Raw genomic sequence first — 15,001 nt, 5'->3', positions numbered from 1 at the left:
TCCGGGAAACGTTCTTAATTTATATATGTAGGCATTGCTGACATCCCGGTGATCCGGAACGTGGAATCAGCTGTATTCGAGCCCCGTGCGCTGCTGCGAACAGCCGTTAAAAGGCTACTCGGAACCCCTTTCCGGTATTCGAGTGACACTTTGTAACCGTCTGGATGCCTATGAGAGTAGGTACCTAATTACCCAGGTGTGTAGATCGCCTCGACCTGTCTACCTGTGGCCTGAGATAGTTCATCTGTTTTATGCTCTTTCGGCGTACCCCCCCTCTCGCAAAACTCACAAATCTACTCACCTAACGAGGCGAAGGGGGTTGCATAGTATGTATATACTAATGTATACATATACGCGTGGGGGACACGAGGTTTCCCATGGTCTTACTCAGCACCTTCTGTATCGACATGGAACATGGATTAGGTGGTTGAACCATGGACAGGATAGGTTCGAGGAAAAAGCAGATCTATCTTATCTAATACTGTACTTCGCGCGTAAGCCGGACCCAGGGAGCTGGCCCGCCAAATTCCAAAACTGACGAAGCCGGTTCCAGGTGAGAGTGTTGCAAGGGTTGAGTACTAACCCCCTAGTGATAGCCTTTTCTCTTTTCCCTTTTTCCTTTTTAACCCCCTTTTTCTTCACCTGCTTGACCACGTCAATGCTGGTTGGATAGACGCAATCTCGGCCCCAATTCTATGAGTATCGACGAAGCACAGTCGTAAGTGAGTAGGCGGTATGTACCGTACGTATATTCTATGTCCACTCTCTCCGTTCATAGCATGCATGACCGGAAGACTCATGCCGAAGGTTCGAGACCTCGCATTCGCCAGCAGGTACTTACGGGAATATACGTACACATTCTCCATCCGCGGTGGGAAACGACTGGGAGTCTAGATGGATATGCCTCGAATAGTGCTCTCGGTATTGATAGTTTGCTCGTAGAAGGACTAGCTAGTTAATGCGGCTTGCTCGATCGGCCACCTCCATCTCGACGAACCTCTTGACCCCAGCAGAACGGCCCACAGCTCAGTTGTCACTTTCCATGTGGATTTGACACGGTAAGAACCTTAGCTATGTACCCTTGGTGCAGGTAGGTATGCATGTAGACGTGCGTGTGTGGCAACCCGTGTGGACCAGGCTTTGCTCAAAGCGAGCAAGCTTCCGTTCCTGGTCAGCCCAACAGTCTGCACCTAACGTTGGGTATCTACCGGCGACGGCGCCGCCCCAGCTAATTGGCATAGCATTCCCACCTAGACCCGTAGATTATACTAGATGTCAGTAGACGCCTAGTTGCGGCGTGATAATAAGGTAGATAGAATAGAGACACCGGGAATAAGGGATAGCTCGACGGAACGGCTACCAGAGACATTATCAACAGGAACTAGGAGGTCGACACGGGAATATCAACCCTCTTAAGGCTTAAGTGTCATATGACGGTTCTCCAGACGCAAGACATGCATTCAACAGTTCCCCAAGTCGCCGGTTTCCAATATGCCGTGTTACAGCAGCAGTGCTAAAGAATTATATGTCAACGGCCGGGGCGTCGAGGTTATACGGCCGTCGCCACTCACAGCGGGCCCTGTCGCCGGGCGCGCACATTATCTTCATGCGGACACCTGCAGGATCTAGACTGAGAAGGGCTCTCCTTACCGAAATGGGGTTCAAGCGTAGGGCTCAGGTCATCCCGACTTTCTCCTGAGATCTGCGGACTATTTGGGGTCATAGAAAAATCCAAGGCGTCATTTTATCAATTCTGTAGCTAGCCTATGAGGAGAGCACGTCAGACACTAGACGAATCAGCGGTATCGAAAAGGTCCGCTGACAAAATATACAAATATATCCGTAAGGCAGCACACCCCACACTATCCTGTCTGCCGAAAAGGTAGGGAATTCTGCAGCTATAACTGTTCAAGTATATGCCGTTAATATGCGTATCCACGGGACGGAACTCGACACCGTTCTTCCAGCGAGCGCACAATGGGGTTCGGCTTACTAGGGTTTAAAACTCACGATGAATAATAGCATAAACATCAGTTGACCACACTCACTCGTGGTTTTGGATTGGTGGGACTTTGTTTCCTGCTGCTCGTTCATGACTAAGTATGGTCTAAGGAAAGGGTCTTCTAGACTGGACAATAATTCCAAGACGAACAATGATCTGGCTTATTGTGCGCCTGGATCTGGCTTAGACTAAGCACCTTAACCATCGTGAAGGACTCGAAGAAGTGATTCCCACTGGGGTCCCAGAGATGTACCTAACCATTAGGGGTTATGTTTCATATTAACAATGCTCAAGGAACGGTTCCACGTCAACACAGACCGACTCATCATATTTCTCAGGTAGGTTAGCATGCATCGTTATTTTATCTGGATATCTACCTAGACCCCCTGAGGTGAGCAGTACACTAAACCAACCTCTCACCTGGCTTCGCTCTTCGTAATTCAAACTCCAAAGTAGAGGTCATGCCTCAATTAGCCTCCGGGTTTGCCTCGGCACTAATAGCTGCGATATAGTTGAGATCAAGCCTGAAGGGACCTTCCTGTTCGCCAAAGAAGCTGCCGGGAGAGGTTTTTAGCGATGCGAGATAAGAAAAAAAACGGTGTATGGACACAGGACAAACCTTCGCATCATAATGCTTATCCGTTTGATATGATCCAAACGCAAAGGGGCAGCATCCGGTTTCGGCTGTCCTCGATACGTGGGCTTAAAGTCGTCCCAGGAGGCTGTCACTTCTGACTCGTCGCCGGGCACAAAGTCGTACTCCCAGCTGACAGTACTCTCCTCCCTGCCATCCTCGCGATGAGACGGTATATCGTCCTTGAGAACAAGCGTGTACTTCTTCCCGTCGCTCTTGGCTACGCCGACGCTCAGCCCCTGGTAGTCGAGCAGGTCCCAAGACTGGGGGTCGATAGTCCGCTGCGAGGCAAAACCGGCGCCTCCAAGGGCAGTGATATCCAATTCCCCGCTGAACGTGGCCACGGTCGAATCAGCAGAGCATACAAAGAGGCTATGGCTCTCGCCACCGCGGACCTGGTCGTCGGATGGGCACCAGGCGTGCTCGTTCCATAGCCTTTGGTGAGTGTCAGTATGATGTGAGAAGGGGCAAAGGATATACGGTATTTATGGCTTCGAAGGGCCGTGACTTACTTATACCCGCCAAAGAGGTAAAATTTAGGTTCGCCCATAGCTATCAGATTTCTCTTTCTCCTTCCCTTTTCTTGGCGTTTATATATATTATACCTTAGGTATATAGAGAGAGATATATATATAAGTCCCGAGCGATCCTCCCTTACCTAACCCAGCGGCCAAAGATTAGTTTGCTTTCAACGTTGTCAGACCGAACCCAGAGCTTTCAACAGTCAAGTCGCAACGGCAGCAGTCTTGGAATGGAGACGTGAAGTCAAACGGTGAAGATCGGTCATTGCATTGAGGCTCAGGAACGAGGTCAGTGCACACACGTAGTCTTGAGCTTAGGGGGACTTGTCTCATAACCTAATCTGGATCTGGGTAGTGGTTATACCAATGCAGCAAGGTTTGCACTTCACGTAGCGTATATAGCGTATCTAGTATCATTTCTTTTTTTCCCCTTGGTTTTCTTCGGTGGTGGAGAAGCCGTTTGCGGTGTGTTTGCATGTCAAAGCTGGAATGAGTGCGGATGTAAATGAAAAAAATATAATATAAAAAGACACTACTTTATGCAGTTTAAAAGGTAGGTATGTAGATATAAAGATGCACACGTAAACTCTATATACCTTACTTAACTTAAGTAGTACACGTAACCAGTACTTAATATAAATAATGTTTGCGAATACCCACCTTATAGAGTATAGAGTTAATTAATAGCGTAAGATTACATAACCATGTTAGGTCAATGTACTAACGTTGCTTATTGCAAAAAAAATAAACTAAAGTCAGGTAGCATTGCAATATTCAACTTCTATCAACATCAAGCTTCCATTTTCAACGAGTAGACGACAAAAGGAATTAGCACGTGACGGAAACCGGGCCCGAGAAAAACCGCAGACGTAGCAATGCGCGAGAACTCGAAACTCGAAACTCGCGTAAAGCTCTCGGAGCTAACTCCCTGCTCGGGTCACGAGCTGTACGATTACGTCGCACGACCGATGAGGGGGATGGGGGATGGGGGATGAAGGATGGTCGTAGCCAAGTGGTAACTGTACCGCGCATTATCTGGGCGGATGCGACGTGAGAAAAAGGATCGGCCAGATTCGCCGCGTCTATTCGATAATTCGGTACCACTCCCATACCATTCATTGTCAGTCTCATCCATTTAGTCGATTCACGAGGCTTCTTGTTTACAGTCTGTCGCAAGTAGAATTGAGAGGTAAAATTAACTTCGATTTTTGCTAGTATTCCGAGCGCGAAGCTAGAAGCTCCATCTACTAAGTAACGGAGGCATTGAAATGCCATAAGGATGATGAAATATTTGCATTCCCCAAACAGTAAACTGGACATATTCGTGCCAATCCTTGTTCCATTCGCTAATATTCTCGCTCAGCTCGGGAGAGCCCTTTGTATGTATCATCTAAGGTCATATCAAAATCCCGTCAAATAACACCGCGCTGCACCTGGATATCCCTAAACCAACAATATGCACCACGGAGACGAGCCCTTCGTCTTCCATGTAAGATATCTCGCCCCGCCATGTCCGAGATAAAACATAATCCGTCCCTCCAAAGTCCCTATTCTCGGCCGTGCATTCGTGTCCTATCATACCTCAACACCCTAGCCAGCTATGAGCTATGAGCGATGTTGCCCGAGGCCGGGAGACCCTGGCATTGAGAGAGGTGTTGTCGGGTAGTCATAACCGGACTCTGAACAGTTCGCCGAGTGTTCGTACGAGTGTGAAAGCGGTGGAGTCTAGCAACACCGATCAGCTACGAGGTTCTCGGCGGGAGTAAGCGCGCACAGGACTCACATGAGGGTTGGAGTGGTCGTACGAATTTTGGTCGTGGACATTCATCCCTGGTACGAAGCCGTAGTTCATGTACGGAGACATGGTTTCTTCTGGATATGTCGCTTCCCTCTTGATAGCATCATTGAAGTGTGTCATGGGAGGAAGCGTGCAGGGAACATTCGTAGCTATGTAGCTGGGATAGCCTTCGCCGGTTGTAATTGGGTGATGGTAAGGCTGAGCCGAGTTATACGGGGGTAGAACCATCTCGTCGGGAGGAGGATATGCCGAGTAGGGCATAAACGGTGGCGTGTGAGACCGCTCTCGGTCGTCATACGACTGGCTAAATATTATATCGTCGTCATGGTTCATCGGAGGTGTGAATTGAGGCTGTACGGTCTTATGCGGAGCTGCGGTAGGCTTCTGCACCTTAGAGGAACTCGTCTTCTTGGTATTCCGCGTGTTACCGGACTGCGACTGCTTGTCACTCCCCGTGGGAGAAGATGCATCGTCCGAGGTACCGGCGCGCCTCTCGAGGTCTTCCAGACGCCTCTTGAGCTTCTTGCCTAGAGAAACTGTTAGGTTACTCGGTTACTGGTAAAAGGATTAAAGCTGGTCGCAACCTACGGTAGTTGCGCTGGGCAATTCGGTTCTGTATCCTCCTGCGTTCGGCAAGGTCCGATATCTTGGTCCAATCCTCATCAGGGTTGGCTGAACTGGAGAAAGCACTGCTGGTCCCGTGTGCCGAGTACTGTCTCGGCGCCGGCGCGGGTGGATATGAGTATTGATGTTGCGACATGGCGTACATTGACATTGTTGAGGGTGTATCTATCAGTGGTCGACTTGATATTGCTATGACGATATCGAGCAAGTGATAGATATATAGTGAGATGAGACGGTTAAACGTCGACGGTGGTTCGATGTGATTACTTCAGAACTAAGTTGCTGTCGAACCGAGATGGTGGGACATATGAACTTTCTGAAGCGGGAGGAAGGAATCAAATATATAGAAGTAGCCCTTTCAGCCATGGTCCATGGAAGCCGCCTTCGAGATGGAGGATTGCAGCCCCCCCATGCTTCTATGACAAGGCCTCAGCAACCTGAGTACCTGAGAGCGCAGAAGGTACATTTACATGTGTCTGTGTACGTAGATACGTATATTTGTATATACGTAGCTACGTACTTCCCATGAACATGGGTCCAGCTTAGACAGGCATATGATTGCGAATGCACCTGATTGTGCGTCCGCCCTTTCAATACAACCTTGCCTGGAAGTTGGGGGGGGTGTTGTAGCTTGCATCTGGGGCCAGTGCGAGGAGGGCAGAGCAGCGCCTCAATCTGAAGGAAGAAGTAGCGGGCGATCCATGGGCTGGAGTACGGTAAAGACAATACTCGCACGAGTGAACAAGGGTTCAGGTCAGGGGGGAGGGGTTTGGAGGGGTTTGGATAAGAAAGGGCTTGGGGTATGTATGTACCTATGTACATAGGTAGTTTATAAAATATACATAGATAAATACCTCGGTACCTCTATGATTATATATATAAAATAGAAGTAGCGGCTGTACCTAGTAGTTAGCAACAACCCTATCTGCATGGTCGCAGGGGTTTTGCGCAGCGCTCCTGGGCTTTACGATATGCATATACGCAGTATTTCTATGTAAGTAAAAGCATGGTGGAGTTCCCTAATTTTGCCCGAATTTTGCTACCTAGGACAAAGCGCACAAAAGTACCTAACACAAGTATCTCGCGTCCCGCGCGCTTGAGTAAAAGCAGCGATGGCTTTTAATTCTCCACACCTACCGCAACCCGCCGACTCGTAGGGCTGGCTCTTTAAGATATCGGCGCTATTAGGCTATTCGCTAGTGTATATTCAGCAGTTGACGATGGATCTTACGAGCCAAACTAGCCGTTGTGGAGAAGACACTCCTTAAACTCTTAAACCTCTAAGGTTGAGTTCTAAAATAATATGGCGGACATGGCCACTCCTATAGATTAAGAGAATCCAATGAATTAAATTTTTCAATACAGAAAGCAGAATGAACGGTTACTTGCAAGGCTATTCTCTTATCACCTCTCAACTAAAGGGAAGCGGGAAGCGGGAATCGGGAAGCTAGCTTTTTGGGGAGTGAGCAGGGCTTAACAGGGCTCAACAGGGCAGGGCAAGACAGGGTCCTTTTTTCTGGATCATGTCGCAGCCCAGCACGTTTCTGGAGTTTCGTTGCGTACCTTGACCACTCGTAGGGAGATTTGCATGGAATAAGTCCTAAACCCGTGGCTATCGCTCAACGCTCGCCCTTCGCTCGACAGACATTACTACTTCAAGACCAGACCTTGCTACTTCGGTATTGGACTTCGGTATTGGAATATGTGTCATCTAATAGCCGCACGCAAGGCGACGGCGCTGGGCAATAATCCAAATTCGAAAAACTATCCGACATCTTTGGTAGATATACAGCGCGCAGAATTTCTGGTCACAGAAATGATAAGCGAAGGCATTGCTAGAGCACATGACTTAGAATCCATGCATAGAGACTCTGACACCACTACCACTATCACTACCACTACCGCCATTTTTACTAAGGAACAAACTACAAGGAACCTGTAAGGCTGGGTGCCTTAGTTTAAAAGCTGAGCGTCAGGACTGCTAGGCAAGTCGGCAGAAAAGATAGGCTAAACCCCGTAGTTATCGAATCGTGCACGCGGGAAAAGAGAAGTCCTAGATAGGGATACGAAGCATCCGTAAAATTCTCCAACCAAGGGAACGCGCTAAGGACATACAGTAGCTAGTGATTTCAAAGTACCAATGACACGTACATACAATGTCCAGCCCTTCGAGTCCTTCGAGAAGGATGCATGGAAGGGGGGGCTTAGACAACACGGAAGCCTCCTCGGAAACTCTCTCGTCTCTTCGGAATGACGCCAAGCGATTAGATCTGGGAATGCCAGAAGAAACATGCGTAAGACATCTTTACGTAAAGCGGTAAAGTAATACGCGGTAAAGGGGTTGGATTTTAGTCTTCTGTCTTGGCCTCTCCTTGCTGTCCGACTTGTCAACATAAAAAAAAGGTGGACAAGAGAAAAAAAAAAAAAGGACCGCCATCTGATTCGCACGTGCTTCATAAAGATTCTATTTTTAGCCCGGCCCATTACAAAGCCATTTCTCGACTTTTCATTGGTTACCAATTGCCGCCTCTTAGGGCTGCTGGTCAAAACTTCTCGAAATGTTCTGTTTCCAGGACTTATTTAAAATAATTTCGCGTGCGTCCAGTCATTATCTAGAAGCAAGCTGATAAAAAGGTAAGCCCGATATACCGTAACTTCGTGGGAGAAAAGGATTCAGCCATGATCCGGCAGTCAATTCGCCCCCCTTAAGAAAGTAGGACCTTTTATTTATTTATTAAAAGCTTCTACCGTTTTCTCCTGTAGGATTTTTCGGTAGGTAGATCGCGTACCCCACAAACCTCATGTTGACAAATCATTTAATCCGTCACCTGGACAGACCAGGTAAAGAGGTGAAAATTCCAAAATAAGGAGCCATCTACTCGTGACTTAAATAAATGCCATCGGTGTGTATTGTTTAAGAGTTGTTTCTGCTCTGCCACGCACGGTGCTCTATATGTACTTACACCCGGAGAGACCGGACAGCCCGAAAGGGTGTGAGCAACAATAATGTCATAGACGGAATAGCGAAGGAGTCTTAAGAGGTTTGGCCTAATACCTCAGTAGTTACATATATCTTTAGAAAATATTCGATTTTTCCTACAGCAGATATGAGAATAAGTCCACCAATGAAAATATCTTCTTCCTCTTGCTTTCTCAGCCTCGTCCACCCAGAGTCCACGGATGATGCATGCATGTACCACATGGCTTAGACGACCTCGTTTTCTACCGATGTATAAAACGTCGCCAACCCTCGAATACACACAAGACTACATTATACATGTCAATTCTAGCAGCTAAGGTCTTTTCCTTTTCAGCTTCTATTTTACCCCTTAAACTCATCTCATGTGCCCCTTGGAATCATTTAACATAGAATTCGGCAAAGATCCAATAAGACCGATGTATTTCTGTAGCCAGCCACAGCGCTGGCGCCAGCCAATGCTCAGCCTTTCCTTGTGAATAGTAACCGTTTTATTCCGCTATCATATCACCACGAGGGCGAATGATTTTTTCATGCGTCTAAAAATATACACGTAGGTTTTTTTTTCAAGCCATAGTCGTCGATAAAGCTAGATGTACGCGTGACCGGGTTTTAGACACCTACTCTTCTCTATTCTGAAAGATTTTTATGTTTTTTTTCTGGTTCTTGTACCAACATATATTGCATATATTGGATGATATTGACTCAACGCTAGGTCTTCCATAGAGGCTACAATTCGAATTGTACCACCAACGGAGTCGAATTCGCAATAGCAGGGGGGTGTATGACTTGTATCCTCCGGGAGCTTCTCACTTGCTATTTCTCCCCCTAATCATGTTGGGTGCTGACGCGAGAAGCTTGGAGTTCCATGGAGCCGGCAAATTTACGTGGGTATTGCTTACCCTAGGTAGGTACCCTTCCCACAGGCAGCGGCACAACATAAGCCACCCACTATCTCGGGCTCGTCAACGTGCAAAGGTGTTTTAAGGTTCTCACTTGCCAAGAACCATTCCTCTGCGGAGGTTCTTTACAGCGGCGACACGTACATGTACAATGTGCGTCCCGCATACATGTAATAGCACATGTAATAGCAACGTTGACAGGAGGACAAATCAGGAGCCGGCCTCAGGTCACAGCCGTTACCAAGGATCTCAACGAAGAACGCCATGTGAGATCCAATCTAGACTACTTCCACCCGTTTTGGGACAGTTGAATTCTCCCGCAGATGTCGGTCATCTACCTAACTCAGGGGTGGCGTACTATCTTAGACGGATATGGCTACCTGACCTAAGTTTATTTCCGCATCGTTGTCGTTAAGAAATAGCAGCTAGGCTACTGGAGTTCTAGATTTCGGCCGCGAGAGATAATTCTCGTCTAGACGGCGATCCTACTAATGTAGCTGAGCTCCTTATCTCAATAGCCGAACAAAAACACCCCCCTTTAATATTCGGGGCCGTAGTTACAGATAGAGGAGTGCTTCATGCGACTGGCTGACAATCTTAATACATATGAGCACCGACTATCGTAGGACAAGCGGCTTAACCGAATAAGGAAATATGTTAGACAGCCCTATGTGCCTACATACCGCTAACTCGCGCGATTAGACCATCCAAGCGCCCGAAATCTCCGGGAATAAGTCTATTCCCCCGCTTTAGAACCCACATCTTAGGATCGACACCACGCGTCTCCCCCAGAGTTGAGGAGCTGTTCATCAGTAGGGTGGCGGAATGCGAAATGAGCATCCATAGCGCGATAGGGGGCGTCCACGTTGATTACTAGGAAAAGCCAATTGCAGCTAGTAAGTGGATAATAAGTCCGGCGTATATGATATATTAGCAATATATTAGCACGAAGGGCGTGGTCAAGCTTTATTATCTTTGATAGTTACATGGCGCGAACAACCTCATTGGAGCAACTTGTTAAGACCGTCTAGACTCTGGCCTACGCTATTTCGAATTCTACCGAGGCGACATACGTTAGAGGTAGTTCTTTCGCAAATTATGATCGAAGTCCCGTTTGAGATGATCCCATGGCTAGAGAGTTGATAGGATCTCAACAAAACGGCCCCCATGTTTATTCCCCCCAAGGTACGTACGTAGTAGATGTGCTGATGCACGCACGTTAGTGGCTTAGAGGACAAATCCTAAAGCAGGCAGCATACATACAATCCATGTCCCGTCGCGTGGCATGAAATTCAAGTATCATAGTGAGAGAATTAAAAGGCTCACATATGCATAAACCCCTGTGCTTTCCATCTTGCCTACTTTACCATCATAAAAGAATTTACAAATTAGATGGTGTATGGGCTGAATTCTAAAACACCCAAGTCCTAGGACCATTGCAGCTATTTCGTTAGTGGGCCGCAATTATACGGCGATGTTAATCAGGAATACGGACAGAACCCTGATTCCCGGCAAGCTAAGCTTGCTCCTGCGCGGGAAACGTGGATGGGAAGGACGTTGATAGGCAGGGTCGCATTTTTTTGTAGCATACGGATCCGTACTATGGTATGTATTATGGAATGCGGACTTAAAACTAAGCGAAAAGCCCTACGTCCGGCCAAGACTATCATTTATATGCCGTGTAACTATTTGTTATATATCCGCAGCATGGTTTAGAACATTATCGCACAGTTTTATAAATAAAAATACACCGTGTACATTGTCCAAGTACCTAGGTACATTACCTACATGAGGCGGCAGCAAGTTGGGCTAAATACGCTGTTTTAAGCAATCCCCCCGCAAGCTGAATTAAGAGTAAAACGTCCAATTCCAATCGTGCCTAATTTGGCAACTTTTAGCTTTTATTCCCGTTACCCCTACCCTAGCAACCCGCTATGTAGGGAACTCATTAGGGAACTCATCCTAATGTATGTACTGTACTTTTTTCATCTTCTTATCTCTTATCCAACCAAACTAAACTAAACCAAAGACATAAAGAATACGACTATGTGATCCTCTAAAGGTCTTGATGATGCTATGGCGTGGCATGCCATGGCCAGCCATGCGGTGCGTATGTCTTTACCATGGTGTAATTCTTGCGGGATACGAAGCAAGGACAAGCAGATAGTTGACCGAAGTTAGTCACGCGGCCTACTGCATTTATGTACTGCTGCGTTACTCTCGGCACCGGCCTTTAACACCAGCGGATCGCGCGGCGTCCGTGTTGTACGAATTATTTTGTTTTATCACCCCGTCCTAACAACCCTCCGCTTTCTTGTACAAGATCGCTAAATTAATATTCGCATCTAACGGCACCGAATATCTAACAGCATATGTCACCCTTCTTTTTCGGCAGTCTGGCACGAATTCGAATGGGTGCTGACTGAACCCGTGCCTATGGACTTGGGTCGCGCCAAGAACGCATCTTGCCAGAGAAACACCCTGGTTATCACACCACCAATACCAATATACGGGCTACTGGTTACGGGTTTGGCAATATATAAAGGTGGTTTAGGTACATAATGTAGTCAAACTCTCACGCCCCGATCCATCAACTATGCATGTACGATATACACACCCCTGTGTCTTTATTTGATGATACACCTACATACCTACATGTATCATATCTCTAGGTACTTACTTGCGTAGGTACCTCCCATAATTAGGTACACCTGCTGTCCTGGCCTCCCAATCCCCAAACTTCTCCAGCCAGTTCATAGGGCTGAATGACATCCGCACTTTATTGCCGTCCCCTACTGTATGTACGGATGTATGTAAGTAAGCAGGTGCCAGGCACATCGCTTCTTTCATATGTAGAACTGGCAAGTTACATTATACGCCGAGGAGTTCCAAAAGGGATATCGGCCTTAGATATTCAAACCCCGAATATAGATCTAGACAACATACGGAGAGCCGCAATCGCCAGCTATCAGTCGACACAAGCAAAAAGGCTGTATCTGTATCGCAAGAAGTTACCTACGATGGCGTCAACCCCCGTATTTCCGTATCTTCCTTTGCTCTATCCCCCTGTAGCGGTAGCAGCACTAAACAAGCGCTAGAACAGTAATGGCGGCGATAGCAGCCGAAAAGGAAGCAGCACTAGAACATTGTAGCGGTCTGACGATAAATTAACTGACGCACGAAATGCACGGAGCATACCCGTTGCGGTACTGTTGTATGTATCTTTTTATTACATAGCGTCTTTAGGGATAGAAATGGTCAGAAGAAGGGGGGGAGGTTAATTCGCCATTGATAACACTCGCACAGCATCTTTGTGGGGATCAGTAATATGTAATCACCAAGCCTATTTTTCTCTTTGCTTAGCAGCGGGTCTCGGTGTTGCCGCTGGCTCGCATGGCTGGTGCTGTCGTAGGGCTGAAGACTAGTTTCTGTTACTCTCTTATGCTCCTATGAGATCGCAGCGCTTACTTCCCCTCTATCTGACCTGACGGCTAAGATAATAATACCCCGAATTAATCTCTACATACCTACATACTTACAATTCTTCTTATTAGTCTACTCATCTCATCATCTCATCAGCTCATACACTACATACATACATACAATCGAGATAGCCTACGAGGCTGATGACAATACGTAGTCTTTCGACCTAGCGTTTACATAGTAGTTTCAGTTTTACCCCTTGCTTGGTCATCTCGCTGTCGCCGTCTTCTATTTGCGGATATGCGCAACTTGAAAATATCAGCCGCAAATACATCCTCATTCTGCCTAGATATTCTACCTAGATAGAATAGAATAGAATAAACGGCGGTTTCCGGGTACTAGAGATTGCGACTATCACAATCGCATGTTTTGCATGTTTCTCCGAGCTTTGTCCAGAACTCCAGCCATATGCATAGCAATTATCCGCGTGTTGTTGCCAGCCGAGGCTCTTGAGTAGTACTGGAGTAGTACTGGAGTAGTACTATGTATTGTTAATAAGCTCCTATGTGACACAAGATGCTCACGCCCTTCTAATCGGACTTGACCTCTCCGCCATTCAGCTGTTAGGGTCTAGCAGCAGTCCAATGAGAAATTGCCAAAGCCCTTAGGTTGCAACCGTAGGTGTCAATTCGCTATTTGAACTCACCCGCGCACATGACAAATCCCGAAGTATTAACTAATTCAGAAGCCGTCGGCCGATATTCGTATGATTTTTTATGACTTCATAGGGTCTATTGTTTCAAATCCGACAATCTGTGAAAAGATTGATAAGGTCTTAAAAGCCCCTCGCAAAGTCTTGCCTTATGATCAGCCTTAGTCCCGAGAATGGTTAGTGATACACGGGTACGGGCGCGCTAAGACAACTAAATCGATCCACCGGCGTGTCACTACATATGTACATGCCCATACCCTAGTAAATACCGTACCGGGATTACCTGTTTATAAATACGTATTGTTACATATAAAGTGGTTGGATTTTATAATGTTCCCTAATCAAAAGTCAATATTGCATAATGCTTGATTTTTACGCAATGCTTGAGGAAAGTACAATGCTAACAATAATAACAATGATTAATATTTTAAAAAATTAAAAAAAATCAAAAAAATCAAAAAAATTGCCTCTCTTTTTTTTTAAATGATTTCCGAAGCGCAATATTTACCATTACACCATTTTACTTTATTAATTATGTAAAATTTAAACCTTATATGTAAAAAACATAATTTAATACTGTTAACGTTGCACTTTCCGCAACCATTGCGCAAAAATCAGGCATTATGCAATGATTAGGAAACATTATAAACTTCAAGCATTTTAATATTACAACGGTTAAACCTTACCATATTTTCCCGCTATGGTACTAGGGCACCTATGTACTTCCGTACATTGCGACATCGAGTCTACTTTGACGTCGGGGACGGCAATGAGCGGGTTTTCTCGCTTCCCCCGCTAAAGCCCCGCTGCGGCAAGCGGACTTGTGCTTAAGAGCTAACCTGGCTACTGCTTATGTTATATCCCCGATCTACCGCGGAGGTAGTAATAAATGTCATACTTGGCGAAATAGAAGGTGCTTACGTTAGTTTTGTATAGATATCGATATCGATATAGCTATGATGCCTTGAAGATTGTAAACGCTATATATTAAGTTAGGTACTAACAAAAGATTGGCTATAGCTAGGTACCTATCTGCTTTGCAAGCTCATCTTTTTGCACGCACTTGCTAATGTATATACCTTTAAATACATACGTACCTAATTGATTAGTGATACAACTAGGGGCTATGCAAATACTTTCAAGACATGAAAATAAGGGCTAATTAACCCCGTAACAGATAGGTTTCGTTCTCCGTCACGGATGCCGCTGTAGTGTACTACGAACATAGGTAGGGACTTTTGTAATGCAACTTCCATAGTCGATACGAAGCTACTTTGGGTGGTTCCACGAACCAGTGGCGTCCAAAGTATGGATGGGCATTCCAAAATGTATCATTGCTTGGGAAAGTGGGGTGCCTGGGGAGAAGAGGTACATGCAAAGAGGTACATGCAAAGAGGTACATGTAAAT

General features: G+C 46.3%; 3 protein-coding genes across 3 annotated transcripts; all 3 read right to left on the bottom strand.

Annotated features, from left to right (window-relative positions):
- Nucleotides 1-1,881: 1,881 nt before the first annotated feature.
- F4817DRAFT_332694 (NADH:ubiquinone oxidoreductase complex I intermediate-associated protein 30) lies at nt 1,882-3,914 on the bottom strand. The gene is made up of 3 exons (XM_049302676.1): nt 3,149-3,914; nt 2,622-3,071; nt 1,882-2,556 (listed from the first exon to the last, which is right to left on the bottom strand). The coding sequence occupies exons 1-3, from the start codon at nt 3,184-3,186 to the stop codon at nt 2,469-2,471; spliced, it is 576 nt and encodes a 191-aa protein (XP_049160776.1). The 5' UTR covers nt 3,187-3,914; the 3' UTR covers nt 1,882-2,468.
- Nucleotides 3,915-4,619: 705 nt separating this feature from the next.
- Nucleotides 4,620-5,931, bottom strand: F4817DRAFT_51569 (uncharacterized protein). The gene is made up of 3 exons (XM_049307574.1): nt 5,544-5,931; nt 4,941-5,482; nt 4,620-4,882 (listed from the first exon to the last, which is right to left on the bottom strand). Exons 1-3 carry the CDS (start codon nt 5,728-5,730, stop codon nt 4,763-4,765), a joined length of 849 nt encoding a protein of 282 aa, XP_049160775.1. The 5' UTR covers nt 5,731-5,931; the 3' UTR covers nt 4,620-4,762.
- A 1,670-nt stretch (nt 5,932-7,601) lies between these two features.
- F4817DRAFT_51559 (uncharacterized protein) lies at nt 7,602-8,229 on the bottom strand. Its single transcript, XM_049307573.1, has one exon. It carries the CDS (start codon nt 8,061-8,063, stop codon nt 7,683-7,685), a length of 381 nt encoding a protein of 126 aa, XP_049160774.1. The 5' UTR covers nt 8,064-8,229; the 3' UTR covers nt 7,602-7,682.
- Nucleotides 8,230-15,001: the final 6,772 nt, after the last annotated feature.

Source organism: Daldinia loculata (genome assembly GCF_022478755.1).
Source record: "Daldinia loculata strain CBS 113971 unplaced genomic scaffold F4817scaffold_14, whole genome shotgun sequence".
Taxonomy (NCBI): Eukaryota; Fungi; Ascomycota; class Sordariomycetes; order Xylariales; family Hypoxylaceae; genus Daldinia; species Daldinia loculata.
This window is presented reverse-complemented; position numbering and strand designations above follow the sequence as displayed.

Excerpts from the sequence above, each read along its gene's own strand:
- F4817DRAFT_51559 (XM_049307573.1), bottom strand. The coding sequence starts at position 8,063 with ATGGGCCGGGCTAAAAATAGAATCTTTATGAAGCACGTGCGAATCAGA.
- F4817DRAFT_332694 (XM_049302676.1), bottom strand. The coding sequence starts at position 3,186 with ATGGGCGAACCTAAATTTTACCTCTTTGGCGGGTATAA. Across the intron at positions 3,072-3,148 it reads TACCTCTTTGGCGGGTATAA|GCTATGGAACGAGCACGCCT; the intron begins GTAAGTCACGGC and ends CACTCACCAAAG. Across the intron at positions 2,557-2,621 it reads ATAAGCATTATGATGCGAAG|CTTCTTTGGCGAACAGGAAG; the intron begins GTTTGTCCTGTG and ends CTCTCCCGGCAG.
- F4817DRAFT_51569 (XM_049307574.1), bottom strand. The coding sequence starts at position 5,730 with ATGTCAATGTACGCCATGTCGCAACATCAATACTCATATCCACCCGCG. Across the intron at positions 5,483-5,543 it reads AATTGCCCAGCGCAACTACC|GCAAGAAGCTCAAGAGGCGT; the intron begins GTAGGTTGCGAC and ends CAGTTTCTCTAG. Across the intron at positions 4,883-4,940 it reads ACGACCACTCCAACCCTCAT|ACTCCACCGCTTTCACACTC; the intron begins GTGAGTCCTGTG and ends CGGTGTTGCTAG.